The sequence below is a fragment of the Podarcis gaigeae genome, assembly GCF_964106915.1.
Source record: "Podarcis gaigeae genome assembly, chromosome: 3".
NCBI lineage: Eukaryota > Metazoa > Chordata > Lepidosauria > Squamata > Lacertidae > Podarcis > Podarcis gaigeae.
In genome coordinates, this window is record NC_139680.1 from 88,592,315 (window position 1) to 88,619,088 (window position 26,774).

General features: G+C 40.8%; 1 protein-coding gene across 4 annotated transcripts in view; it reads left to right on the forward strand.

The window, feature by feature from the left end:
• Nucleotides 1–26,774, forward strand: part of CLIP4 (CAP-Gly domain containing linker protein family member 4) — a 37,304-nt gene that overhangs the window by 7,796 nt on the left and 2,734 nt on the right. For all 4 annotated transcript variants that reach the window (XR_014562515.1, XM_083732365.1, XM_083732367.1 and 1 more), the window contains exons 3-15: nt 4,105–4,244; nt 5,042–5,135; nt 6,706–6,867; nt 11,307–11,425; nt 12,335–12,571; nt 14,369–14,504; nt 15,166–15,303; nt 18,013–18,099; nt 20,015–20,155; nt 21,582–21,716; nt 24,042–24,165; nt 24,678–24,742; nt 25,435–25,507. Coding sequence is in view for 3 of the 4 variants with exons in the window: in XM_083732365.1 (XP_083588491.1) it covers nt 4,105–4,244; nt 5,042–5,135; nt 6,706–6,867; nt 11,307–11,425; nt 12,335–12,571; nt 14,369–14,504; nt 15,166–15,303; nt 18,013–18,099; nt 20,015–20,155; nt 21,582–21,716; nt 24,042–24,165; nt 24,678–24,742; nt 25,435–25,507 (1,651 nt within the window). In the remaining variant the exon portion in view is untranslated. The remainder of the gene's footprint in view (nt 1–4,104; nt 4,245–5,041; nt 5,136–6,705; nt 6,868–11,306; nt 11,426–12,334; nt 12,572–14,368; nt 14,505–15,165; nt 15,304–18,012; nt 18,100–20,014; nt 20,156–21,581; nt 21,717–24,041; nt 24,166–24,677; nt 24,743–25,434; nt 25,508–26,774) is intronic.

The following is a 26,774-nucleotide window of genomic DNA, read 5'->3' on the forward strand; positions in this document are numbered from 1 at the left end:
GCTCCAATTCACAAGGCTGTGTGGGAAAACAATAAGTATGATACGGACCTCTCTGGTGTAAAGAAAGCTGCTCTCAGGCACCAATGTTTACTTTAAAACTTCTTGCAAAGATCTCTGACTGTGCATAGTATTAAATTCTTGGATTTGGAAGAAATAGTAATTCTTGGAATCTATTGCTAGTGCAGTCCTAAACATGCTTGCGCAGACACGAGCTTGAGTGCCCACAGGTTGTGCTTCAGTCTCATTCGAAATACAGCACACATTGTCTCTATTTAGCTAGAGTTGCCTTATTTTTTATTTATTATATTTATTTATTTATTATATTATTTATTATAGAGTTGCCTTATTTTTTTTTGTCAGTTCCTGAATATGTTTCAGTGAACTGACAGACCAGGCTGACAAGATGGCGAACCACCTTGACAATTCATCACACAAAGGTCTTGTTTATTGATTTTGCCCTGTTCTTCAAAATCTTAATTGAAGGCTGTATAGCAAGAACTGTGGGGAAGCCAGAGCACTAACATGCTCAGACTAATATTTCATGCATGGCCAAATTCATCCATCAAGAACTTGCAAGCCAAAAGTTTTCATGGCTTGGTTAAGGATTGTACCCACCTGAAATAAATAGCATGCTGCCAGGTAGATTTTCACTTTGAAAAGTACAAGCATTAATCAGCGGTGACAAAGTGATGTGTTAGAACAAGTGATCCAGCTCTTAATTACTGTAGAAATCTCAAGTAGTGACTAAAAAACAAAACAAAACAAAAAAACCTTTCTCCAAATTATATACATTGTGCTTGCTTGACAGTTGAATAGCCTGTTTGCTTTCAAGTGAATGTTTGTAATGCTCCCTCTTTTCTGTGTTGTGCAGTCACTCCACAATTCTAAGAACTCTCCAGTGCAAGGCTCTCTGTGAGAGGCAGTTCGACTCTAGCTCATCCTGAAGGAGATGTCTTACTCATGAGCACATTAACGGTAGAATGCCTTTAGTCAGGGTAGTAAGAGAAACTATATAAAAGGGCTTGTCAGTCAGCTCAGTATTTATTTCACTGATCCTCTGCAGTGTGCAGGGCTTTCCCAGTAGGCACAGCAGTATATCTCAATGTTGTCTCAATTCAGCATATGTTCCTTGAATGTCAATTTTTAAAAACATCAATTTTTCCCCACAAGCCCGCTTGATCTTCAGCATATGAACCTTCTTTCGTTTGCAGGCAAATACACTGATTGGCACACTATTAATGCATTTTTAAAGCTAATTCTCCTTCAAGTTCTTGTGGGAATAAATGCCTTAGTTAGTCCTGAAAAGAAAGTTGTGCATCCTGAGTTTATCCTGATTTGCTTGCACAGTGGTTGTATGTTGCCTTGTTAATCATTCATCCCATACTTTTCAGTGCATTTCCCTGTCGTCTCCCTACCTGTGGAGAGTCCTAGTTTTTTTTAATAAAATATATTTGTTGTATCAGGGTGACAGAGTGCTTTGATACACTTTCATTGTGCAAATCTTAATTTCCGGTATGTGCCTGAATGCGTCCCACAAAATTTTGCCAGTTTGGAGGCAACCTCTTCCTTCACAAGTAGCATGGAAATGCAGTGGGCCAGCAGAGAGCCGATCCTTCTTGCACCAGTCTGCTTAGTGGAAGGCTTTGCACCCTCTCAGCCTGTATTTCCATTCTGCCCATTGAGAACGAGACTTCCCCCCTCCCCTTGTGGGAATCATGGAAGTGCAAGCTACTAATAGAGACATGTTGAAAAATGAAAGAGAAGCAGGCTAGTACGTATTTTTCCATGTATAAGACAAAAAAGAATTAGGCAAAAATTGGGTGTCATCTTATACACGGATAGTGAATGCAGAGGGGGGATGTGTGATTAACGGCCTCGGTCCAGTATACCTACAGGAGCGTCTCCACCCCCATCATTCTGCCTGGACGCTGAGGTCCAGCGCCGAGGGCCTTCTGGCGGTTCCCTCATTGCAAGAAGCAAAGCGACAGGGAACCAGGCAGAGGGCCTTCTCAGTAGTGGCGCCTGCCCTGTGGAACGCCCTTCCAGCAGATGTCAAAGCGATAAACAACTACCTGACATTCAGAAGACATCTTAAGGCAGCCCTGTTCAGGGAAGTTTTTAACGTGTGATATTTTACTGTATTTTTGGTTTCTATGGAAGCCGCCGAGAGTGGCTGGGGAGGCCCAGCCAGATGGGCGGGGTATAAATAATAAATTATTATTATTATTATTATTATTATTATTATTATTATTAATGGCAGCAGCAAGCAGGAGATTGGCAGTGGCAATTGGGCAGGCGATTGGCGGCTGTGGCAAGTGGGTGGATGGGCTGTTGGTGGCGACGAGCAAGTAGACAATTGACTGCAGCGAGGTGTGCGATCAGCAGTGACTGTGGCAAGCAGGCGGGTGAGCGATTGGCGGAAGTGACCTCCCCCACCCCCTAAAAAAGCTAAACAATTTAATTTCTTAATTTTGAGTTCAAAAAATTAGGGGTCGTCTTATACATGGGTGCGTGTTATAGACAGAAAAATATGATAATTTTCACAGACTTATTTACAAGGCTGTGATATATGTGAGTTTTCACCTGCCAAAGACAGAATTGGGCAAACCAGAGCTTGAATCATCGTGGTCAACCTGCCACTGCTCCACACAAATCCTCATCTGCTTGCCTGCCCATATCAACCAGGGACATGTGCTCTTTTCTGTAATGCAGATGCATATACCCCATGTTGCTCATCATTCCTGGTCTTGTCACTGCTTGGTCTGTCCTCATGCTTGCAAAAAGATTTTAATATGAGCCAGTAGCTGCTGTTTTCTCCTCTGTTATTGCTCATGCCCCTCTTTTCTATTTCTTCTTCCCTAAGCTGACCACATTTGGGAAACTGCATATTATAAACTGGGGTCGTTCTTTCTCTTCTTGTATCCTCAGCACCTTACCAATGTATGAAGCTCTGCTTCATGTAGGAAAGAAGGCAATTGTCAAAGCTAATCTGTTTTAATTAGAAAAACCTTCCTTGCGTGGCCAAGGATAAGGGTGGTTAGCTCTCAAACTTTACCTGTTAATAGCCTTCCTGATGACTGACCTAACTGTGCAGTCACTAAAAATGTTTAATTGTACCATAAATAAAACCAATTCCAACTGTACAGCTCTCTTAGCGCCAATAAATTGATCTGTTTATCCACTCCAATGCTGCATACATCAATAGGTTTTTATTTAACCCACATCCTTAAATTTTCTTAACTGACAAACAGATGCAGTTAACTAAGAAGTAAGGAACTGCTACTGCTTATTCCTTATGCAAACTCTGTAAATTCTCAATAGCTAGCAAAATGTTGATTAATTAGGCTAAGCTAGGTTTCTGATGAGTGGCTTCATTTCTGATGCTAATTATTCTGGGTTATTATATAAGTTAACTTTGTGTGTTAGATTTCCTCCCTAACCCCCCCCTCCCCGCTCTGCTGCTGTAGCCCAGTATTCCAGAATGATTGCTGAATTAACTTCACATTTTGCAGAGAGGCACACAACTCTTATGAGGACCAAACTACTTGCTACATGCAATTTCATATATATATTTTCCTGAAAAGATTCAAAACAAAACAGCTGCTTGAGACTAAAGCCCAGAGCAAAAAAAATGGGAGTAGTGCTTAACGCTTTCACTGCAAATTATATTTCATCTTAGAACTGCCTACCCCAAAACTTTTTGCTTTTCTTCCTAGATAGGAAGAACTACGTTGAGGGCTATTTTTAGAGGAAATAATGTCCACAAGAGACATCATCATTGCCTCAAACAGTTACTTTTTCATTAAGCAAAAATCTGTTCGAGGGAACATTACACAGAACTCTGCCCAACAGTAGTTTGGTCCAGAGTTTATTCTTCCTGTGAAGTAATTTCTTTTTTCCTGAACTATGCTGTATAGAACAATTATGTGTTGATATGTGAGGCTTCTATTTTGTGGATATTCTTTATATTTTGTCTTTTCAATAACAAAGCTACAGTGTTTGCCATCAAGTCAGAGAATTTGTAACTGTTTGTTTATATGTACATCATGTTCACAAATTTGTTGGGCATTTAGAAACTCAACCTACTTTTTCTTATTCCCATAGAGTTCTCCTTTTTTGATCCTAATGATGCGGCATGTCAGGAGATTCTGTTCAACCCCAAAACATCTGTGTCTGAACTATTTGCTATCTTAAGACAATGGGTCCCCCAAGTTCAACAGAACATTGATGTCATTGGGAGTGAGGTGAGAAATATAGGGTGATTTATAAAGAAAGGTATTTTTTGTGTGTGTGCCTTGACTTCTTTGTGGAACTAACTAACTCACTCTGCTTTTATTTGAGAGCTAATGTTATCAAAATAGCATCACCTCTGCGGTGCTTTGGGCTTAGAAATTCAGCTGTTAAAATAAAAACTTGAATTCTTGGTATTACATTAAAAGTGAGTGAGCACCACAAAAGTGGATTTTATCTTGTATTTTTATGCTGTGAACTGCCCTTAGATCTACAGATGAACTTTATGCTGTGAACTGCCCTGAGTTCTACAGAGATCTATAGATTTCATAAAAAATAAAATAAAAAGCGTATTGGGTGTTAGCATATATTCCTAAGCTTTCATAAGCCTAGCAGATAACAAAGTTCCCTACTGAAACCCTGGAGAGCTACTGCTATTCAGTATAGACAATGCTGAACTTGATGGACCCAAGGGTCTAGCATTGTGTAAAGCAGATTTCTGTACCCAAGATAGTGCTAACAGTAGCATAACGTGAATGCATTAAAGGAGAGGATTTTGTTAATGTTGATGTTGTCAACCACCCTGTGATCTTTGGATGAAGTGAAATATAGAAATGTAATAAATGATAATAATGACAACAACAACATGACAATAAGCCATTAATTATCAATTTGTTGCTGTGAAATGTATAACCAAATTGGTCTGATAATGTACTAAGATGAAATTTGTTGGCAGGCATTGCCGTGAGACTGGGATCTTTTTAGGTTAAATAGCTGCATCATATATGGTCCTGTTTTATCATTTCTGCAGATCATTAAGAGAGGCTGCAATGTGAATGACAGAGATGGATTGACTGACATGACTCTCTTGCATTACACATGCAAGTCAGGGGCTCATGGTATTGGTGAGTGAATCAATTTGAGACCTTCACTGCCAGCTGTCTTTCTAGCAGAAGGAGAGGTTCCTCTACCTTTTCCACTGGCTGTGCTGCCACTGTGCTTAGATTGACTGGTTGAGGAGGGCTGTATCCTTGAGGCTATCCATATACCCCGTGGGGATATTATTTAGCTATATTAAAACTGCTAAGCTGCTTCTTGATCACAGAAGAGTTCTCAAAGATGTGCAAGAAGAACAATCTCATGAACTTGTCAAGTAACGGTTAAGCAATAACCTTTTAGCAGCTGAGAAAAGCATGTACTGAATCGGCAGAAAGTCCAAGCAACAGCCTTTTGAAAACAGCAATGAACAATGCTGTTGAAGGTTTGCCATAAAAGGGATGGTTTTCACTAGTTAATGAAAGATTATTAAGGAAATGTGCCTGATTCCTCTTCCCATTCCTAAATCTCTGGAGATTCTTGAGTATCTGCATAATCACCCAATCTTCCAGAAAAGTGGAGCCTGGAAGCTATATGGTCACGTCTCTTTGATTGTACTCAGTAGTGTGCTTGTTTGTTGTTTCTTCTTGCCAAGTCTTCCAAAGATAGCATACTCTAAGATGAAAGCATCAGATTTTCACTTCCAGGGTTGTTGTTTTTTGCCTATTCTATGTCTCTGTAAGTTTTGTGACCTTCTACATAGCCCTTTTTGATACACGTTTTCCCCTAGAAACACAGTGCAGGTGATTAAACACAATGCAGGTGATATCATTTGGAATTGATCTTGAAACATGATTAATAAAACTATTGGAAGGACGCAGTGTGGATACATGCTTTCTAAAATCACCTGACATTCAAAAACGAATGCTTTAAATTCTAACCCGGTCTCTGTTGACTTTGTGTATGTGTGTCTATACATGCTTTAGAGCTGCGACTCATGATCCACTTGAGTTAGAGCATTTGCTTTAAACCTGTCTTACTCATATCCGAGCCAACAAGCATATCTCCCTTGGCACAAGTGTTCTGGTTTGATGTGCTTTGGCATTGTGCCGCTGAGTAAATGACCCACTCTGCCTGGGGTGGTTGTGTATCAGCCCTGTGCCATCATACCCAGTGCAGGGCAGGGAATATGATTCATTGTGAGTCAGCTCATGTCCCATCATTCCTGTTTTAAGATACAAAGGATATTTCAGCCCCTTCTCTTACTTCTGCAAACCAAGACTTAATTAAGCCTTAAATCAAAGCATTTTGAGCTGCTTGACGTGTCATAAAAATCCTACAGAGAAGCCACTTCTATGTAGAACTGAATGCAAAAGCCACATATAGGCTTTCCCCATGCAAGTGCACATAGGAAGTCCTGTAAAGCTTACTTGCACTTTATTTTCCTAACTGTGTTCAAAGGCAATAACTGCCTGACTAGTCCTTAAATCTGTCTTGTCAAGGAACATCTTGCTTCAAATGCCTTGGCTTCATAACTGTTGCTGTAAAGTTCCCAACAATCTTTGGACATGATGTCCAATTACCTAACATATTGATACAGCCTGTTAAATAACCACAAAGCCAGTTATAAAGTGCCGTTTTCAAAAATCTGCTTTGCAGGGGATGTTGAGACTGCCGCCAAATTTGCCTCCCAACTTATTGACTTGGGTGCAGATATCAATTTGAGGAGCCGTTGGACAAACATGAATGCTTTGCACTATGCTGCCTACTTTGATGTTCCAGAACTCATTAGCATCATTTTGAAAAATGCAAAGTCAAAAGGTAAATATTGCCAAATGTAATAGCAATAGATGCTGTATTTCTTACCTGTGTTGATACCTTCAGTGTCACAAAACGGCTTTCCCCCATGTTATTTTTCTTGACACGTGTATGAAACTGACTGAAAAATGGAGAGTGATTTGCATCTTAAGGCATCTGTTGTGAGAACATGGTCCAACAGTCCAAAATGGCAGGTCCAGTTTGTCTCTTCCCCATCTGTGCTATGCAGTGAATCTTAGCTGTGTCTTGATGCAGCTCTGTCTTTTCCGACTTTGGTTCATCATCATTGACTGTTACATCATTGGTTGTGGGTAGGGGCATGGAGAACTTTACATGTCCACAGTTTGTCCTTTACAGTGTCCAGATAGTCAGATGCATATTTACCACCCATGTCCATCTGAATATACTGACATTGTTAAAAAGCACATTTCTGACATTCAAAGCTGCATATTTTGAACCTTACAAAGGTAACACATCTTATGACAAAATATGGAAAGCAACGTCAGAAGTGAACATATATGATGTGCAAACTTTTCTCTATTCTAAATTTTTGTATCTTTGTTTGGAATTCTTCTTTCACTTTGTCATTTTTGTAGCTCAGTAGTAACATTTCATGTCAATTGCATTCCACGTTTTAATATTTTGTTGGAAGCCGGCTTGAGTGGCTGGGGCAACCCAATCAGATAGTTGGATGCTATTGTTAATCTTTTTTTTTAGCCAAGTAATATTTAAGAGAGCGAAGCCTTTATAAATTGCTACTGGGATGGGTGGGAAAATGCACATGTTTTGACTTGGTTCTCTGAGAATGCTGATTAAGTAATGGAAGAGTGAACAAAGGCAAACTTGTTTCAGTCACTGTTTCCTGACTTTTTGATCCCTCTTGTAGGAGAAGTAGTGTTGGAAAATCTAGCAAATTCATTCTGGAGAATGTAGGAAAATTTGTAGCACTTTTCATCTTGCCCTTTGGAGCAGAATCAGAGAGAATTTGAGGCTGTAACTAAATACTGTCACTAAAAAGGGTGTTGCTTATAATGGTGTTCCTGTGTTGCGTTGGTCTTTCTTTCCCTGATAATGCATCACTTACCCCTTTTGTGACCCCCCCCCCCATTGTGTGCATTTCCTTGTTCACATTCCATATTGTTACCAGCTGCTGGCTTGAAAATAGAGTGCAATGCAGGGAGGAGAAGGAAACACCTGACATTTCTCCCCACTCCCCAAAAAAGCATTGTATTACATGCAATGTTTAGTTCTTGCTTGAATGTAAATGAACACATTTCGTCACTGGTACTGTTCATATAACTGTGCTGCTGACAAGCAACTCTATTTGAGTCAGAAGAGGCTGTGCAGGTTGTGGATCAGAGTCTGGATGCAGTGGAGGGATGAATGAAGGCCAATATGCTGATGCTGAATTGTAACAAGATGGAGGCTTGGTGGTTCCTTTGACTGGGAAATGGAGAGAGAGCATGTTTTTTATGGTGTTGTATTCCCCCTTAAGCAGTGGCTTTGTAGTCTGCGCGTACTCTTTGAACCATTTGTAGCGATGGAGCAACTCCTCTATGAAAAAAGGTTGCAGTGGTTTGCGCTTTTTAATTTAGAGAAAAGGCGCATAAGAGATGACGTGCTAGAACTTTATAAAATGATGTATGGTGGGGAAAGAGCCCCTCCACCCAATAACACTAGAAATCATGAATATTCAATGAAGGCGAGTGTTGGAAGATTCTGAAGAACGTCCTTCATGCAGCGGGTTGTTAAATCATGGAACTCTCTCCCACATGAGGCAGTGATGGCCATCAACCTGACTGGCTTTAAAAGCAGATTAGAGAAATTTGTGGAGGAGAGAGTTATTGATGGCTATTAACCATGATGGCTATGCTCTGCCTCCACATAAGGGGCAATGCATCTGAACGCCAGTGACTGGAAAACACAGGAAGATTTAGTGTTCTTGGGCTTGTATCCTGCTTACGGGTTTCCCACAGGCATCTGGTTGGCCACTGTGAGAACAGGATGCTGGACTAGACGGCCCATTGTCCTGATCCAACAGACTCTTCTCACATTCTTGTGACCATTTTGACAGGGCAGAATCCTTTCTTCCCTGTTCCTTACCCTCGTTTTGATTTCAGCGTGACAGGTGAAAGGCATGTTCTGTTTCAAAACAAGTTCCCAGAGAGATTTCTCCACCCACGCTGAGCCTGATCCAGGGATGGCAGCTGTTTGCCTGCTTATCTGCAGGGTGCAGTGATTTATGTAGTTAGCTTCTCATAGCGCATTTCACCAGTTTGGCGGGCAGGGGTGTGATGAGGACTCGAGAGGCTTTCTGTCCCTCCCTCAATGGACGATCAGAAATTCTTTCCCCCTCTGGAAACAGATGAGGTGGACAGTGAGAGGCTGATAGCATGAGTCAACCATGAGATGGCATTCACATAATTCGGGAATACTGCACATGAAACTTGACTGCTGGACATTCTAACCTTGTTGCTAGGATCTTTTTTTCCTTTCCCCTGAAACATCTTTATGCATACAGAGATAATCAGGGTGATTGCCAAAAAGATGGACAAACAGCTTCTGTTCAGATTGGCAGTCGAATGTTATATGATACTCCTAGCCATTAGGATCTGCAGCAACATGTTCTGTTCTCTTTGGTGCTAGGCAAACTTGTCTGCAGCTTGTTGGATATTACACGCCCGTTGCAATCTACTTCAGGAAAGTGAAGGGTTTACATAACCCTGAAAGGGAACTTTACTTGGTTGACTCCCAGAAGACTGAAACTCTCAGTTAAGGAAACTGAGATTGGGACAGTGTTGCAACAGCTGATTTGATTTGGCTCATGACATGTATTCCAAAATTTTCAGGGGTTTGATCTACAAATGGAATGCAGTTTGTGGAGCAACATCTCTCTCTGCTAATTAATCCATTGGAGTGCACTTGTCAAGTTGCGTTGCTGCTTACAGGCAGGGATTTGCAACTGTCAGCTACATGGAATCATCATATTTGATAAATCTTCATGGGGGACTGTGGGTGCCTTATTTTGTTTATTAATTCACCGTACATGTGTGTCAAGGTGACTTGCAAACATTTAACATAAACAGCTGAAAGACAGTTTTTAAAAATGTAACAGAAAATAACTGGTAATAAATAGGTGTTTATTTTCTATTGTTTTTAAATCCTAAGACAGAAACCTTCTCATCCAGCTGGAAAAGCTTGTTAAAATGAAATGTCTTCAATTGTTTCCGGAAAGTACAAATAGTGGTTGCTTGTCATATCTCAACAGGCACCTTGATTTTTTTTAAAATTTGCTTTCATAATTGCATCCAATTTGGAATGCAAGTTGTAGATGTGGGAATTGACATTTGGATATGTAAATCCTTGGGTTGTTTCACCAGATGTCCAAAGGCTCTGTTCTTTCAATGTAGGCTAACATTTCCCTATATAGAAGCATCTGGAAGCTGGCCAGTACTGGAAGCAAAACAAACCGCTCGCCCTCACTGGAAAATTGGTACCTCAGTATGTAGTAAAACAATTCATCTGTTTCTGCCCAGACGTCTGCACACTCCTATCCTGTTTTGTATCACATTTTCAAGTCCAGCTGAACTGTCCTTAAGAAAGAAAGGGTCTGGGTTGATTTATACTTTTCTCTAATCAAAAAAGCTGTTTTGATTTTCAAAGCACATAATTTAAATATTGTCAAGTGTGTCTTTTTATAAAATTTGGTTATTTGTGTTGGTACAGGTATGCATTCACTTGTGCATTAAACCATTGAGATAGTTGAAGCACGTGATATAGCTGGGAAGGGCCAAACTAGATGTAACTCTAGATGTGTACAGGCATACATATGTGTAAATAGCAGCTGTAGCAGAGCCTGAATAGCATCGAGGTAACATGGGTGGGGAGGAAAAGTTTAACCCTTTCCCTACCATAGTCCCAATGAAAATCCCTTTCCTCAAAGCTGCTTCTGCACTTTCCTCCTAACGCAAATAGCCACTTGGGTTTGTTACCCTGCTTGGAACCAAGGTAGGGGAGAAAGGGTTAAACTCTCTCCACCCCCCACAAGCACCCTGCAGCCCTGATGCTCCTTTAAGTCCCTGTGGCTGCTATTTTGTATTTTAAAGCACATGCCAATTGCCTTCATGCATCAAATTGTTGCATCAAATTTGGCTATAAGCACTGCTACTCTGGGACTGGTTAGTGCCTGAATGGGAGAATGAATGAATCCTATGTGTACTCCTTGACTTCTAACACAGAAGAAACTTGGGATATAAATTATGCAGTTACTACTACTATAGCATTGACTGTATCATAAATTTAAAATATAACATTAAGACTAATAATTGTATTTATCATTGGAATTCAGATTTTGAATGAAAACAAAACATGGTACCAATCTAGAATGTTCAAAATGGACAAATGTTTCTCAATCCTCATATCTATCTGGTTCTTAATTATAGATGTGGATGCCACCTGCAGTGACTTTGATTTTGGAACAGCCTTGCATATTGCTGCCTTCAACTTGTGTACAGGAGCTGTAAAGCGTTTATTGGAACATGGAGCCAACCCGGCCTTTAGGGTGAGGTTTTGATTTGCAACCAATTTTGGTTCATCTGTCTATATTTAACTCCCTCTTACAGGGAGATTGTCAAAATGTGTTTTTCTCTAGTTAGATATTGACAAATGAAAACTGCTTTTTATTTTTTTTCTTGGGGGGGGGGGACAAATACTCTTATCTCTCACTCCATTTTAGGCTTGAACATATATTAGTCTTCAGGAAGAATTCAGATTCCTAGATGCCAGCATTGACTTTTTCTGAGCTGCATGACCAATTGCCTTGTATTTTTAAGTTTCCTGTGCTTTAGACGTTTAGCCAGAAAACAATTTAACTCCTGACAGCGGGTTATTTAATACCCAATTATCAATGTCACAGCTCTGTCTTTGAATCCTGTTCATCCTGTATCTCGTTATCATAATCAAACTTGTTCATATTCTGCTTTTCCAGTTAATGCTTCAAGTAGCTTATATTGTGATTCCCAGATAAAGGGTGGTATAGAAATTTAATAAATAATAATTATTATATGTCAGAAAAACAGTTAATCAATATATAGACACATCAAAGCTAGTAATAAATATATCAAACACATTACATAAATTTTGGTTGATATCTGGCATTGAATTATGCAAGTGGAAGAAATGGGAATTCCTCTCCCCGCACCTGGGCGCTCCCCCATGTGCTCTGCAAATCTCTTCTGGAGGGTTGCCCAAACATCTGCAGCAGATTTGGAAGCTGCAGAGGAGAAAGGAAGGAGAAATCCTTTGCAAGTGGAAGTCCGTTCTTCTGTGAACATACACAACTGGATGTTACCTGCAGTATTTTATACCTATATTAGGTATAAAATACCTAATAAAATAAGAAAATGTTCACATTAACATTCCCTTAAGCACCTAAATCCACTCCCTTACTACTACGTGTTTTGTTCTACAGAATGACAAGGGACAGACTCCAGCAGATGTGGTTCCTGACCCGGTGGACATGCCACTAGAGATGGCAGATGCAGCAGCCAGTGCTAAAGAAATTAAGCAGATGCTCTTAGATGCAGTGCCTCTGTCTTGTGACATTTCCAAGGCCCTGCTTCCAAACTATGATAATGTCACTGGCAAAGATATGCTTGGATCCCTTGGCCTGAAGCTTGGAGATCGGGTTGTCATTGCAGGACAGAAGGTATGTCGAAAAACAAGCTGCAGAAGGGAAGCAGTACAATGGGTATGAGGAAGGGCCTACTGTAGATAGCAGTACTGGCATGGTATGTATCTATAGGGGGAAGCTTCCTAAGCTTTTCATCCTTGCAAAAAGGTTCAATAGCAAAGGGTTCTGCAGGTTTTAACTCGGGCCTTATTCAGCTTGTCGGGTATATTGTCCTGATTATATCTTGGCCCACAGTTATTGGGGCCAAGATATCAACTCTTCACAGTTGATTCTGTTGTAATTCAGCTATATATATATATATGGGTTATACATATATATAACACATTTGCTTCAGTGCCAGTAAGATTCACAGTAATTCTGTGCAAGTGGGATTTTTAGATGATGACAAACCCTGCTTCTGCTCTGAAATGTAATAACGTATAAAGTCATTTCCACAGCTGTCTAAGCAAACAGGAAATGAAAGCTGTACATAAAGCTTTGTTTCCACTGTGAATCTTCTCCACACATGATGCAGGAGGAAAAATCAACACTGGTTAGTGAAGTCTTCATTTGATTCTGGAAAAGTTTCTCAGCCATTTGCTGTAACGAGCCAGTGGAGATTAGTTTTTAAAGGGCATTCATAACTCTGCATCCCGTGGATAGGTCAGCGGATCACACCCACATATAAAAGTCATAAGCCTTGCCTACACAAGGGAGATACAGCTGTTCTGTGTCCTAAAACCAATCAACACAACACTCTCTCGGAGTCACTTACTGGGGCTTTAAAAAGTTGTTTTCCCACATTGTTGCTCATGTAAAACTGAAGAACCCTTTGCATTGCAAGAACAATTTTACAGACTATATGGATCTACCTTTGCTAGCAGAAACTTCCTGAAATTCATTTAAATGACTAATACTGGAATATGGGAATCTGCAAGTTACAAGTGCAATTGGTTTATTACCTTTTAATATAAAAAATGGAGTGGAATGTCCTGTGTGATTTTGCTCTTGAGGCACTTGTGATTTGCTGGAAAATACCTGTGTCGTATAACTGCTCCGGTTCATATTTCCAACAAATGAGTAAAAGACAGATTAATTCTTAGCCTCTCAATAAGTTAACTACTTTCAGAGTAGCACAGTTAGTTTTTCTTGGAGGAAAATAAATCTTTAGCTTTTTACTAATTAAGAGTGTTACATTTCTGATCATTTGTAAGTGGGTTTTTTTATAGTTGATGCAATTTTTGTAAAATAACTAATAAATGTTCAGAAATCTCTGGTTTGTGTATTACATTCTTTACAAGTATGCTTAATTTAGCAGGAAGTTTGAATGAGCAAGGACTACATTTGGGAAACTGGGTATCTCTACATCTTAGACTCTGGATGTTAAAACATTGTAAGCATCCATCTCTACATAGAATCAGAGTTCAAGGGATCTTAAAGGCCATTTGGTCTGTGACCTGCTCAGTATAGGTGTATCCCCAATAAATTGCTGCCTAGCCTGTGCTTGAAGTCCTTCTGTGACAGAGAGTCCACCATCCTCTTGATAACTGGTTCCACTGTTGAGCTGTTCTTACAAATGTTAAACCAAAAACCTACCCTCCTGTGATGCAAGCCCGTTGGAATAGCAGCAGACAAGTCTTTGCTGTGTTCAAATATCTGAAGGGTTGTCTCTTAGAAGAGTGCTTTATCCATGAGATAAAAAAATACTGCACTTGAACTCTTCCCCTCCCCCAGATACCTGTATTCAGTCTTCACACTGCTGCTCCTTTTTTCTTTTGAAAAATAACCCATTACAAAGGTTGATGCATACTTTTTTACCCCTTCCCCTCTTAGGTTGGCACATTAAGATTTTGTGGCACAACAGAGTTTGCCAGTGGACAGTGGGCTGGCATAGAATTGGATGAACCTGAAGGAAAAAACAATGGAAGTGTTGGCAAAGTACAGTACTTCAAGTGTGCACCAAAACATGGTATAACTTTTTTTTAATTTGAGATGCATTGCCTTGCAGATGCTTTAATGGAATGCCTTTTTACTTGGCCACATATATATCATGTTAAGCAATTTCCCCCACTTGCTGGATGTTTCTCTGATTGGAAATTGGACTTTTGGGCTTAAAATAAAATGCATGGTTCCTGTCAACAATTTTCAACAACAATAGTTTTGCTAAGTTCTTAGTTATCAGTAGTGTCCCCTTCTTTGCTTGCCATAGAGATAGTAATTTAGATGGATGTTTGCTGTGGATGTTACTAGTCATAATGTAAGCAGTATGCTCTATCCCTTTGTTAGCTGTGATAGCCCTATTTCTTAAGAAAGGTAATTGAAGGCTATACTTAGGAAATATGGCAGCGATGGCAAAATGGCTAAGACACAAGTCGTGAGGCCAGTTCTCATCCCAGTCGCAAGCTTGTTTGTGCAAAAGCTTAAGTACTCGTTTTAGTGTGCTTCAACTCCTATCCATAAGAGGAAAGTAGAATACTTGAAGCAGCATTTAAGACTGCCTACAAAAGTGTCAGGTACTTGGCCGTTATTTAAATACTTGAACAGTCATAAATACTTGAATAAGGTTATCAAGGAGTAGCTGAGCTCTGCAATTAATAGCTTTTATTTCTCTTGTGTGCCTTCTCTGCCAGGTATCTTTGCACCGCTCTCTAAAATAAGTAAAGCTTCAGAACACAAAAAGAATGCAAAGGTATCTTCCTCGCGACCTTCTCCCGCTGTCAAGTCCAAGAAAATTGATGTAACGCACATAACGTCCAAAGTGAATTCAGGTAAGCATGATAGCATTAAAGCCAAAGAACATATTAGGAAGATGACCTATTTTTCGGTCCAAAATCACAACCCATTGTTTGTAGGCAAGTGCTGTGTTGTGTCAGAGGATAAATAATAAAAAATTGTATAATATTTGGTAGGTTTAGGTCAGATCAGGGATAAACTTGCTTTCCCAAGATGGTTTTTAAGATCTTTTCCACATGTTGTTGTTGTTGTTGTTGTTTTGAGTGTGTGTATTGTGGTACTTGTTTTACTTTTGGAAACCGCCTTGAAATCTAGTTACACTTACCTTTGTATCTGCAAGCCCCTTGATGTACCTGGGCTCCTGTGCTGAGGGAAGAGTCAGCCCTAGCCCCCCACCTGCTGGAGCAAATAGGACTTGCAGATGAGGAGGAGATGCACTGGCCTCTGCGGATTTGAGAAGGCAGGAATTGTGACTCCTCCCTTGAAGTACCAGCAGCATCTTTTGTTGTGGTTGGCTCTTGGTTGTGAGCTGTGAAATCCTTTATAGATCATGTCCTCATAGAACATAGACAGCTGCCTCATACCAAGTCAAATGTTGGGACATGTGGCTTAGTGCTGTCTGCACTATCAGTGGCCTTCCATTGTTCCAGGTAGGAGTCTTGGAGTTGCCATGGACTCAGTTGGTGTGCATTGCATGTGCTTCACTCACTGAGCTAGGATCCCATCCTTCTCATATGGTTCTGTACACCCTCTTCTGTTTTGATATTCTGTTAGTGGTGCAGATTTTAAATTTTTTTTTTTTTACATTTAAATTGTGGATTCCTCAACCTCTCACCACCTGTTCAACACTGTCCTTTAAAATTTCCATAAAACCTGTCCCCTCTTACAAAGACTTTGGCTCTAGGACTCTTAATAGTTAAGCCTGTCCAGCCCTCAGGAGGTGGGGTTTTTGTTGTTGTTTTGTTTAATGGGGAAACTGTTCCCCACCTTCCCTTGACTCGGTGGAGCCACTGGTGAGAGAGACTGTTCTAATAGATGTGGCAACTAAGTGTAGCTTTTAAAAATATTGTTTTTTTCCTGTTGATACTCTTTTTAAAAGGAATGACATGGTTTGGGGCATTGGGTTAAATTTTAAAATTCAAATTCTCTGCGTAATAGCTGTTTTGTCAGATTTTCTTCCGGAAAAGTATTCATAAATTGATATGTAAACATGTTTGTTCTTGCTCGTCATGCTAGTCTTATTGAGGCTGGTCTGATAAACATCTAATAATAGAGTACATTCATGAATTAGTACAAAAAGCAGCTCAGCAGCCAGATGAAGCCAATGGATATGCATTTAGTTGATAAATAATAAATTTCTGCCCTTTATGTTTTCTGCCAGAAAAATCAGCTCCAGACTTGTTCTCTGATATTAGTAGCATGTCTATCAATGTGGAATAGAAGACCCATGGAACATTACTAAGGCTGATTACTATTTTCCATGCATAGATTATGAGGGTTGCTACTGTTCTGACATAGGCTATTCTCTTAGGAAAACAACTGATTCTATTGTAAAATACTTCTATAGGTAAATGTATTCAAAAGTGCGTCAAAAGTTGTTGGTGCTAGAACAAATAAATTTGGGGGCATAACTTTATGTGATATTGAAAATCTGTGATTAGAATACCTTTTTGACTGAATAAATAGTCATGCTGTTTTGGGGTATTTTCACATCCTTTGGTCTCATGAGTCTGGCATGTCAGCTTTTCAGCCAGGGCTGTTGTCCATGCTCTGGAGGTACCTTGCTTCCATGTTCAAGCCCAAGGCAGTGTGCCCTCGCATGACTATTTCCATACATGCCGATGTCAGGAGGAATGTTAAAAGTTCTTTAGGAGCAATTGGTGGAGTAGACAGGTGCTTTATTCCAAGTAAAGCAAGATGAGGACTGGGTTGTAGGTCTGTTTTGTATATTAAACTGAATACTTTAAATTCCAAAACCCAAAATGGGTAAAGAGATTCGCAAAACCACCACATATGTATGTAATATCCAGTCTCCCCACATGCTTTCCAATAGGTTGATGTTGCTCCTGGTATCATGTGGGATATTTGCACATGCATAGCATTTTAAAGAAGTTCTGTAACCCTATTGATGGGTGATAAAAAACAACAACAACAAAATAGCAATTAAGTACTTTTTTCAATCCTGTGCTGAAAAGGGGCAAGAAATAAGAAAGACACCTTAGTTCTGAATGTTCATGTTTGTTCAGATTGTTATTGTTTAAATCAGGGCTGCTGAGCCCACAGTCCACATCTGGCCCACAAAATAGTTTCTAGTAGCCCAATAGCCCACTGCAAAAAATAGGCACTACTTCTTTCCATAGAAAAGTGCCTCTTCTCCCTCTGCTGCAGTGCCATTTGAGTCAATGTCTTCTGAGTTTCCATCAGAGGTTTTCTCAAAGTCTGATGCCTGAGATCACTTAACTTGGAATCAACTTGGGAATCCTCTCATCCATTCAAGGCATAAGTTGTACTACTGAACTTTTCAGTATTCTGTCGTCTTGTGGGGAAAATAAGACTTGGTATTCTTACTCATAGGTGTTTTACTCATAGGTATAAAAGGATGAGGGAAATCTCTTGTTACGACTCACAAATTTTGTAGTAGTAGTTGGATTTTTAGGTGATCTTGTTGTGCTGCCTGTTTGCTCTTTGGAAGGTAGAATTATTACTAGACTACGATGGTTTCATTGATTTGGTTTGGCTCACAGGCTTATCTGCACTGAAAAGAGACAGCACCCCAGATTCCACATTTTTGGGCAGCAAAGAAGGAATGAAAACTCCACCTGGTAAAGAAGGTATGCGTTCTCTAGATATTTTTGGCTTCTGTACTTGGTCTGACTTAAGAGAAATCCCATAACAGTCTCTCCCAAAGAGAACCGTAGAACTATGCCACTTAAAACTATTTTGTTCCTGTATTCTGGCTCCATAAAGCCCTGTGATCACTTCACTAAGGTCTTATCCACACTTACCTTTCCTCCACTCTTTCTAGGCATGGCCTGTAATTTAAACTTCCATGTCCGAGTGCCCCCTCCCTCTGGAGCTTTAACAGAATAAACCCCAAAATCAGCGCAAACGTCAATCTGCGCAAAACCCCGAATTGACATTTGCTCTGATCCAGCTTTGGAGAGTGAGTTTTCACAGAGAAAGCTCTGGCAGGGGTGGGGAGCCTGCTCTGCCTGAAAAGAGTGGGGCAAAAAGTAAATGTGGATCAACCCTAACAAGGAGGAATGTGGTACATGTATGGGGTGTAGGGAATGGAATAGAGCAGAACTAGGGGGGAAAGCTCAACTCCTTTGATGCTTAGTCCCTCTCTGCTGGCCACCCTTCCAGGTCACATCTCTAGATGCTGCATCCCACAGACCGCATTGCCACTTCAATCAGTTGCATTCCTTAACATGGGAGTCTCATTGTTATTGGCCGGAAGGGGATTTTTATAATGAAGATGTGCAATCCTTCTTTGCAAGTTGCACTGCTTATGGCAATCTTGATAGGCCTGGCAAAATTCAAGGGCTTTTTTTCATATGACAGCCATGGAAATGGTAAGGTCACACATTGTAAGATGCTGTAGCAATTTAGGAGCTCTTTGTGATGTCATCCCGCAATGATACAGGTCCACGCTAAAGCTTAGTACATGCAGCTGCCCCCCCCCCCCAAACTCTCACAGTTTCCAATACAGGTAAAAGGCTGCAATCCAACCTCCTCCCCTCTGCTGCTGTGGCTTTCCAGAGCAATAGCTCCACTGTCGCACCTGCAGCCCTGCAGCATGTGATAGGTGGAGTCAAAGATGTTTGGGGCTACGCCATCCTGGAGCTGGTGCAGTGATCGGATCTGATGCCTTCATGTGATAAGCAGTGAGACAGGCTTGGGGCCAGACTCAGACCAGGCTGGATCAGTCCTTCTGTGCGGCTGGAGCAGCCCATTTCAGGGGCCTTCCAGTGGCTGTGACCTGCTAGCATCCCACCAGCAGCACTCCCGCTTGCAGGTTTGGTGGGTGGAGGGGGTGGGCAGCATTGATGGAGTGATGCTTGTGCTGGCTGGTGGGAGGCCAGCTTAGATGGGAGATCTGAGCAGTGATATCTTTGCCCAATCCAGCCTTCTCCCTTGCCTGCCAGCCTGGCACAAGGGGGATTTGGACTGCTCTGTTGCCAAGATATCCAGGTTCATGGTTGAGATACACCAAGGGTCAAGATCTTAACTTAGAATAGGGCAGGAGAGGAAGCTATATGAAGAGAAAAGCTAGAGATAAATTTCTTTAGGCAGCTTGAACATCAAGATTTCACAAATTGAAATGAAAGTGATTTACCTCCCAATCTTATTTTATAGACTGGATTTTAATATTAATACGGTGCATAATAGCATGCAGTAGGCACTAATCCACGCACTTCATAATTCACCTGCAAAATGTCACACTCCCTGTTTCTCATCAAAGATTTAATAGATTGGCTATCAAAAGCAAAAGGCTGATGTCTTTTATTACTTGAGGCGGCATTATTTTTACAATTATGCTCCCTGCTTACAAGTATTACACAATATTAAAGTGGGTTTGAAAGACTGTTAAGTGGTGTCCATCATGAAAAGTTAGCTTTATGCAGATGGTTTCTTTTCTTCTCTTACTTGGGTGAATGACATCTTTGACATCTCCTGTCTTGTATGCATCTTTTTCTTTATTGTGTGTGTCTAAATAATTCTTTGGTTTCTTCTTTTTTTTAGAAAAAGTAACTTCCCTTGGATCCAACAGCTCTTCCTCTTCCACTACATCTTTAGACAGCAAGCAGAATTGCTCAAAGAAGTGGAATACCGCAAGGAAAAATAAGAAGGAAGACTTGAAAAGCCATTCTGCTGCAACGAAAGGTATGCTTTCTCCGCAGTTGCTTTTTAAATAGTAATGTGAAGACAGTGGTGGCACTAAGAGGTCCATTTCCTTTAAGTGTAAATCTGGGCTTTTCTTTCTGCAGCTATTAAGATAAAAACAAGTCATCTGCAGACTTCTAGATGAGTTTTTTGTAGTTGGAATATGGGTGGGATTACAAGGCTGAATTAACCATTTTGGTAAGTGCCACCTTGTGAACAGCATGAATAGGTCCTGTTGTGGCCAGATCTTCCTAATGTGGAAACTGCCTCTCCTGTTCATGCATCATCACATGGTGGTAGGAGAGGCCGTGTTCCTACCTGTATATGTTTTCATACCTCTAGGATACTCAGATACTTGCCACTCATAAAACTACTATGATGTGACTTTCTATAGTACTTATTTGAGTAGGCTAACACCTTTCATACAGTTCTTAAGGTGTGTGTATAGACATGCCTGAAAATGAGAAGTGAAGCTGCTGTGGAAGTGGACCTGAAGTGTTTAGGTCAGATATAGACCTCTCTCCAGCATTCAGCTTAGGGGAAGCCACCTCTACCACTTGTCAGAAGAAACCAGCTGTACACAGCACTGATTGGCTAGCATTTGTGTCAGTAAGAACTGCCTCTCACAACTATCCCTGGAATACTTTTTCAACTTTTAGAAACACTGGCCTGATTTTCTATAATAGAAAGTGCTGAATGAACTTTTCAATACCCATATATGTGGCATTTTAAACAGTTGGTTAGAAAGGTAGACAGCCCAGCTCAACCATTGAGTGTGAGTGAAAAATGCACACTTGAGAGTAAGCCCCATTTAATTCAGTGGGACTTATTTCTAAGTAAACCTGCGTATGTTTGGCTGTCTATTAATTAAAAATCCAAAGCAAGTGCATCTGTCATTTGCAGTGGGAAGCTGAACTCACCCTGCAGGAGAAAAAAAAAAAGCATCATCTTCTTGATTTGAAGTAATGTCTATACTTGGCCGTGAGTACTCCATGTAGCTTTCTAAATAATTATTATTCAGTCTTCCCTTGTATTATACTAAAATTAATTTAGAGACTCCTTTTCCAAGATGCTCGCTTTTTGTGGCTTCATGAATTAACCCCACAAGTGAAAGAAGGAAACAAATTTCCCATTGCAAATGGGAGCAGAGATCTGATTCCCATAGCCTGCTACAATTTTGCTCCTAGTTCTTAGTTTCTAAAACTTTTTGGGTATGCCCATCTTGATTCCATATAATTTGTGTATTTTAACTTAGCCTGAAGACCGCATAGGCATATTTGATTAGCTCTCTGGACTTGCTGCTGAGATCTTCTTTAGTTTTATTTCAGGCACCGACTATATTGGTTCAATATGAATAAATATTAATGGTCCTTTTCTCTTACATTATTCAAATATCTTCTCCATTTCCTTAAATCTGGTTGAACAGGAAGAAACAACACTTTTCCATCTTCAAGAAGAAATCCTTTTGATGAAGGGGAGATTCAGATTGGAGACAGAGTACTGGTGGTAGGACAGAGAACTGGAATAGTTAGATTTTATGGGACAACTAAGTTTGCACCAGGTAAGCTTTCTGCGTGAACATTTAGGGCAAATCTAGGATTGCCTAGTGTATTTTAGATCTGTGACTGAAGCTAAGACTTTTGTCAGAGAAAATAAAGCATTTAATTTGTTTCCTGGGCTTCATTTTTCAGAAGAATTCACATTAAAGCTTCCAGTAAGAAACAATATAAAATGTTAGTTAAATACTATAAAATACCAATTCAAAACAAATAGAGTGAACAATCCATGTAAAATAAAATCGGAAAGCAGATTCTAGTAAACAGAGATGCCAGAGATGAAGTTGGAATTTGAACCTGGAACCATCTGCATGCAAAGCATTGCTGAGCTATGTGTCCTTTCAAAAGCAGTTATGTTGGCATTATAAAAATATCAGCCAGCATAAAACCAAAGATTTCATTTTTTGCTGAAGAAGTCTGACCTCTGATAACTACACACACAAATTCAACTGCATTTGTTCAGCCCCCTCAGTCAAGTGTATAGTGCTTGCAGATAAATAATCTGAGTAATTTCAAAACTGTACTTTAGTATGCAAGGAGCAGGAAGCATAAGTGATCTGCACTTCCTGTTTTGGATATTTCCATGCTGAACTACCAGTCAACACATGGTGCAAAGCTCATTAACTATTGTATGCGACTCTTAAAACAGAACACATTTTTCTTGTCCACAGGGCATTTAGAGGCTATTAAACTTTGCCTCTGCACACTGCACACACACACACACACACACACACACACACACACACAGACACCAATTATCACTCTGAACTTGCTTGGATTCGGGGGGTGTATGTGGCATTTATAGTTTATTCAGAACTGAAAACAATTATCCAAATAGCACCACTATTTGACACTGGGATTATAGGTATAGTGCTTATTTTGGTGTGTGAGACTTACCTTTACTACGTATGGTGCTTATTCTGTTAAAATAAATGATATGGGTGGCTGGGGAGGGAGGAATCTATCTCAGAAAACCTCTGATGTGTGTTTTGACCTCAGGGAAAGCTTGCTTTTTTGCAGAAAAACTCCTCCCTGTAGCATCTTACTTCAGATGACAGCTTTCAGTAGTGAGCCAAGGCATATTTAGTTGCATAAGTGTTGCTGCTGATAAACTGGCAGAGAATCTGTCGCTATTTCTTTTGAAGGCAGGAAGAAAACAACTCTTCCCCAGCCGAGCCTTTTAAATGCATGATGGAGTTCTGGCTGCTTCAGCTTGTAATTAGCATTGCCCTTAAAAACTGCACCCTAAGCGCCAAATGACTTGAATTTTAATGTTGAGTCTTAATGGAGTTGGATAGCATGAGAAATAGGGCATTATGGAACTTTCTTCAGAATTAGCAAATGCAACACATACTGTAGTGTTTAAATGAAAGTGTTGCTGTCTGATGACTTTCTCGGTGCCCTGTGAGGAAATAACTTTTCAAGAAAGCTCCATCAAACAATTTATTTGCTTCTTACAGTGCACACTAGAAGGTTCTTATATCTTGGAAGACAAGTGAATGAAAGCAGCAGCAGTTCAAAGTATTGCTTGCATACTTTCAGATCAGGACGAAGAAGGCAGCCTTGACCGTGTACATTTAGAGGCCCACAGTTCTGAAAGCTTTATTGCACTGTCTTATTTGGATGCACGGGACGCGGGTGGCGCTGTGGGTTAAACCACAGAGCCTAGGACTTGCTGATCAGAAGGTCGGTGGTTTAAATCCTTGCGACGGGGTGAGCTCCCGTTGCTCGGTCCCTGCTCCTGCCAACCTAGCAGTTCAAAAGCACGTCAAAGTGCAAGTAGATAAATAGGTACAGCTCTGGCGGGAAGGTAAATGGCGTTTCCGTGCGCTGCTCTGGTTCGCCAGAAGCGGCTTTGTCATGCTGGCCACATGACCCAGAAGCTGTACGCCGGCTTCCTCGGCCAATAAAGTGAGATGAGCGCCACAACCCCAGAGTCATCTGAGACTGGACCTAATGGTCAGGGGTCCCTTTACCTTTACCTTACTTGGATGCACAGCACTTTAGAAGCCTCTCCTCCCCCGCTTTTCTTGCCTTTCTAAAATCTTTATACTGAGGAATGAGATTAAGTGCTACTTCCAAAGTTGAAGCAACATTTGGAGAGAATGCTTATTTATCTTGATAGCTTCTTCAAGCTGATCTATTTAAGAGGCGTTCTTTTTTCTCTGCTCTCAATTCCTACTCCTTATTTGCTAACTGTAGATTTAAATTTGCCAAGAGCAGAATGCTTCTGTGGCATACAGGTAGATAGCTGTAGTGAGCAACAGCAAAACTGAAAAGAGTGCATCTTTGCCCTACCTGTGACTCTCTTAAAACATCTGGTTTTGCAGGGGTTTGGTGTGGAATAGAACTGGACAAACCTCATGGCAAGAATGATGGTTCAGTTGCAGGAATGCAGTACTTCAGCTGCCTCCCCAGATATGGTGTCTTTGCACCACCATCGAGAGTGCAGAGGTAAGTGCAGAGTTCATGACAGCAGGACAAAATGGGTTTGGCTTCACAGTTTGACCCAGACTACTTCCATCCATTTGGAGGCAAACCCAGAGAAGTCCCAGCACAGGTCTGCTACCAAATTATAGAACATCTCTGTTATTTGACTAGATTAGTTGAGGGGAGCAATCTGTCTTTGGAAGGCAAAACAGCATACATGCAAAGGAGATTAGATGAGAGCACCCAGGCCAGAGGAAATAGGAAGTTGAATTACAGCAGATGGTGTGTGGGGAGTGTCCTGGAGAGTGTGAAGTGGAAAGAAAATGAGCTGGAAGCTGATGGGGCGAAGCATAGAAGAGTGGCACGATCGTAGCAGAAGAAATGGAAGGAGACTTTGGCAGTGTGTTCTAAATTTCCAGAGCAGGGAATGGAACAAAGGGAGAAATGACACTAAATAAGCATTGGACTGTTCTTTTTCTTCTTCTTCTTCGCCGCCTTGAGAGAGAGAAGTGTTAAACATATTATTTCATTTGCAGGCTAGTGGGATCGCTAGACTCCCTCACAGATGTTTCATCAAGTAAAATGAATCATTCTCTCCCTGGTAAGAATTTGACAAGTACCTGATTTCATTGCTTCATATTACCTGTGCAAATTGCAGCAACTGTAGCTACTTGGGGATGGTGGGAGTGAAATGGGAAGGCCTCAAGGCAGGAGCTTTTTCCATTTCTCTCTTCCCTCCCATTTCGCCTTGTTTTTCTTTAAAGTCTGTAACCCCTCCTTTTTGAAACAAACACAGAATGATATTTTAAAAGGCATTTTATTATTATTTTCAATATTCCTGCTCTGTTCTCAGAACTTCGTAGTGTGATTGCAAGGGGTTGGTCTAGGTGGTCAGGAGCCAAAATTCTATGATCTTTCTCAGTGAAATATGGGCATAACCTTGCCTACCTGTTGTGTGGTTTTACTGCTGTATTAAGTTGCCTTTGTTTGTGGACTTGTTTCCTAAGACCCAGGCTCTGGGGCTGACTTGGCAAGATTTTGAGCTGGTCATTCTAGACACAGCTCAGCAATGCTGTGCAGTGTCCATTACTGTCAGTGGGACAGATCACAGCTGAATGGACACTGAGAAAACAGCACTGTAAAAAAGGAACTGAATAAATGAGTGTTGAGGAAAGGTGAAAGACTTTGATTTTTGTGTGCTCTATGGATATTGAGGGGAAATAGGCTTAGATATTTATATATGTATGCCACTTAATAGACTGAATTGAAGTTTGTTTTTCTTATCATGTTCAGGTTTCCGACGAAGTTTTAGCACAACCTCTGCGTCTTCCCAAAAGGAATTAAACAGGAGAAACTCCTTTGTCAAGTGAGTAGCTCTTAGAAAAGGGAATGCATGTGTTGTCTGCTATGATTAGATTAATTCAGCACTCTTTTTGTCTCTGGAGGCATGCATCTTAGTGATTAACAGTGCAATCCTATGCATGTTTACCCAGAAGTATGTCTACTGTGTTCACTGGAGATTACCCCCTTTCCAGTGTCTTTAGGGTCGTAGCCCACAGAGTCATTTTGATATTGTTGAATAACTCCCAACACTAATCCTGAATGGTTATAGGAAGTCTCAATGGCAGTGATGCTTTTTTGCTTGCCTTCAAGTCTTGTTCCTGCACAGTGATGGCTGTCAGAAAAAGCTGGCTGTACATTTTAGAATTAATAACTGAAATCAGAATGGTAAAGAAATAGGCCTGCGCCAGGATCCCAGTTCTGAGAATTATTGTGCACATTCCTTGCCAGCTCAACAGCTAGGCCAAAACGCTCCAGCGGATACACACACACCAATTTCCCCACTAGGAGCTGGCTTAGGGCCAAACTAGACAGGACATCAAATGTGTTTTTGCATTTAACACACATGCTTTTAAAAATGAAAATGGTAGGTGAGTTGGGTTAATAATTATTGGGATCACAGCAGGCAAAGAGGAGACTCTTTCTTCCCATGCTGCAATCCTGCCAAAAATAGCTCTTTCGGAGCTGCTATTTGCATTGGTAGGAAAACTTCACCATCTTATCCTTTTGAAAAGCTCGTTGACCTTGTAGTACAAAGATACGCAGGCTTTTCTCTTGGGTTGATGATGAGCGTGTTGCGTGGCCTTTAACTGAAGGTATGTTTTACAGTGGTGCCCCGCAAGACGAATGCCTCGCAAGACGGAAAACCCGCTAGACGAAAGGGTTTTCCATTTTGGAGGCGCTTCGCAAAACGAATTTCCCTATGGGCTTGCTTTGCAAGATGAAAATGTCTTGCGAGTTCCTGCGGGTTTCCCCCCTTTCCCCCCCTTTTCCTAAGCCGCTAAACCGCTTATCAGCTGATCCGCTGATAAGCCGCTTAACAGCTGATCGCTAAAAGCCGCTAAACCGCTAATAGCGCTAATCCGCTAAGCTGTCAATGGGCTTGCTTCGCAAGATGAAAAAACCGCTATACGAAGAGCCTCACGGAATGGATTAATTTTGTCTTGTGAGGCACCACTGTACTGCCATTGCCAGATCAGAAGCAATCTGGTCCATATCAGGAGGCCCTGAAGTCTTTATCTTAGTAAGTCGGTGGCAGATTTCCTCTGTGTACATATGCAATCTTAGTATCT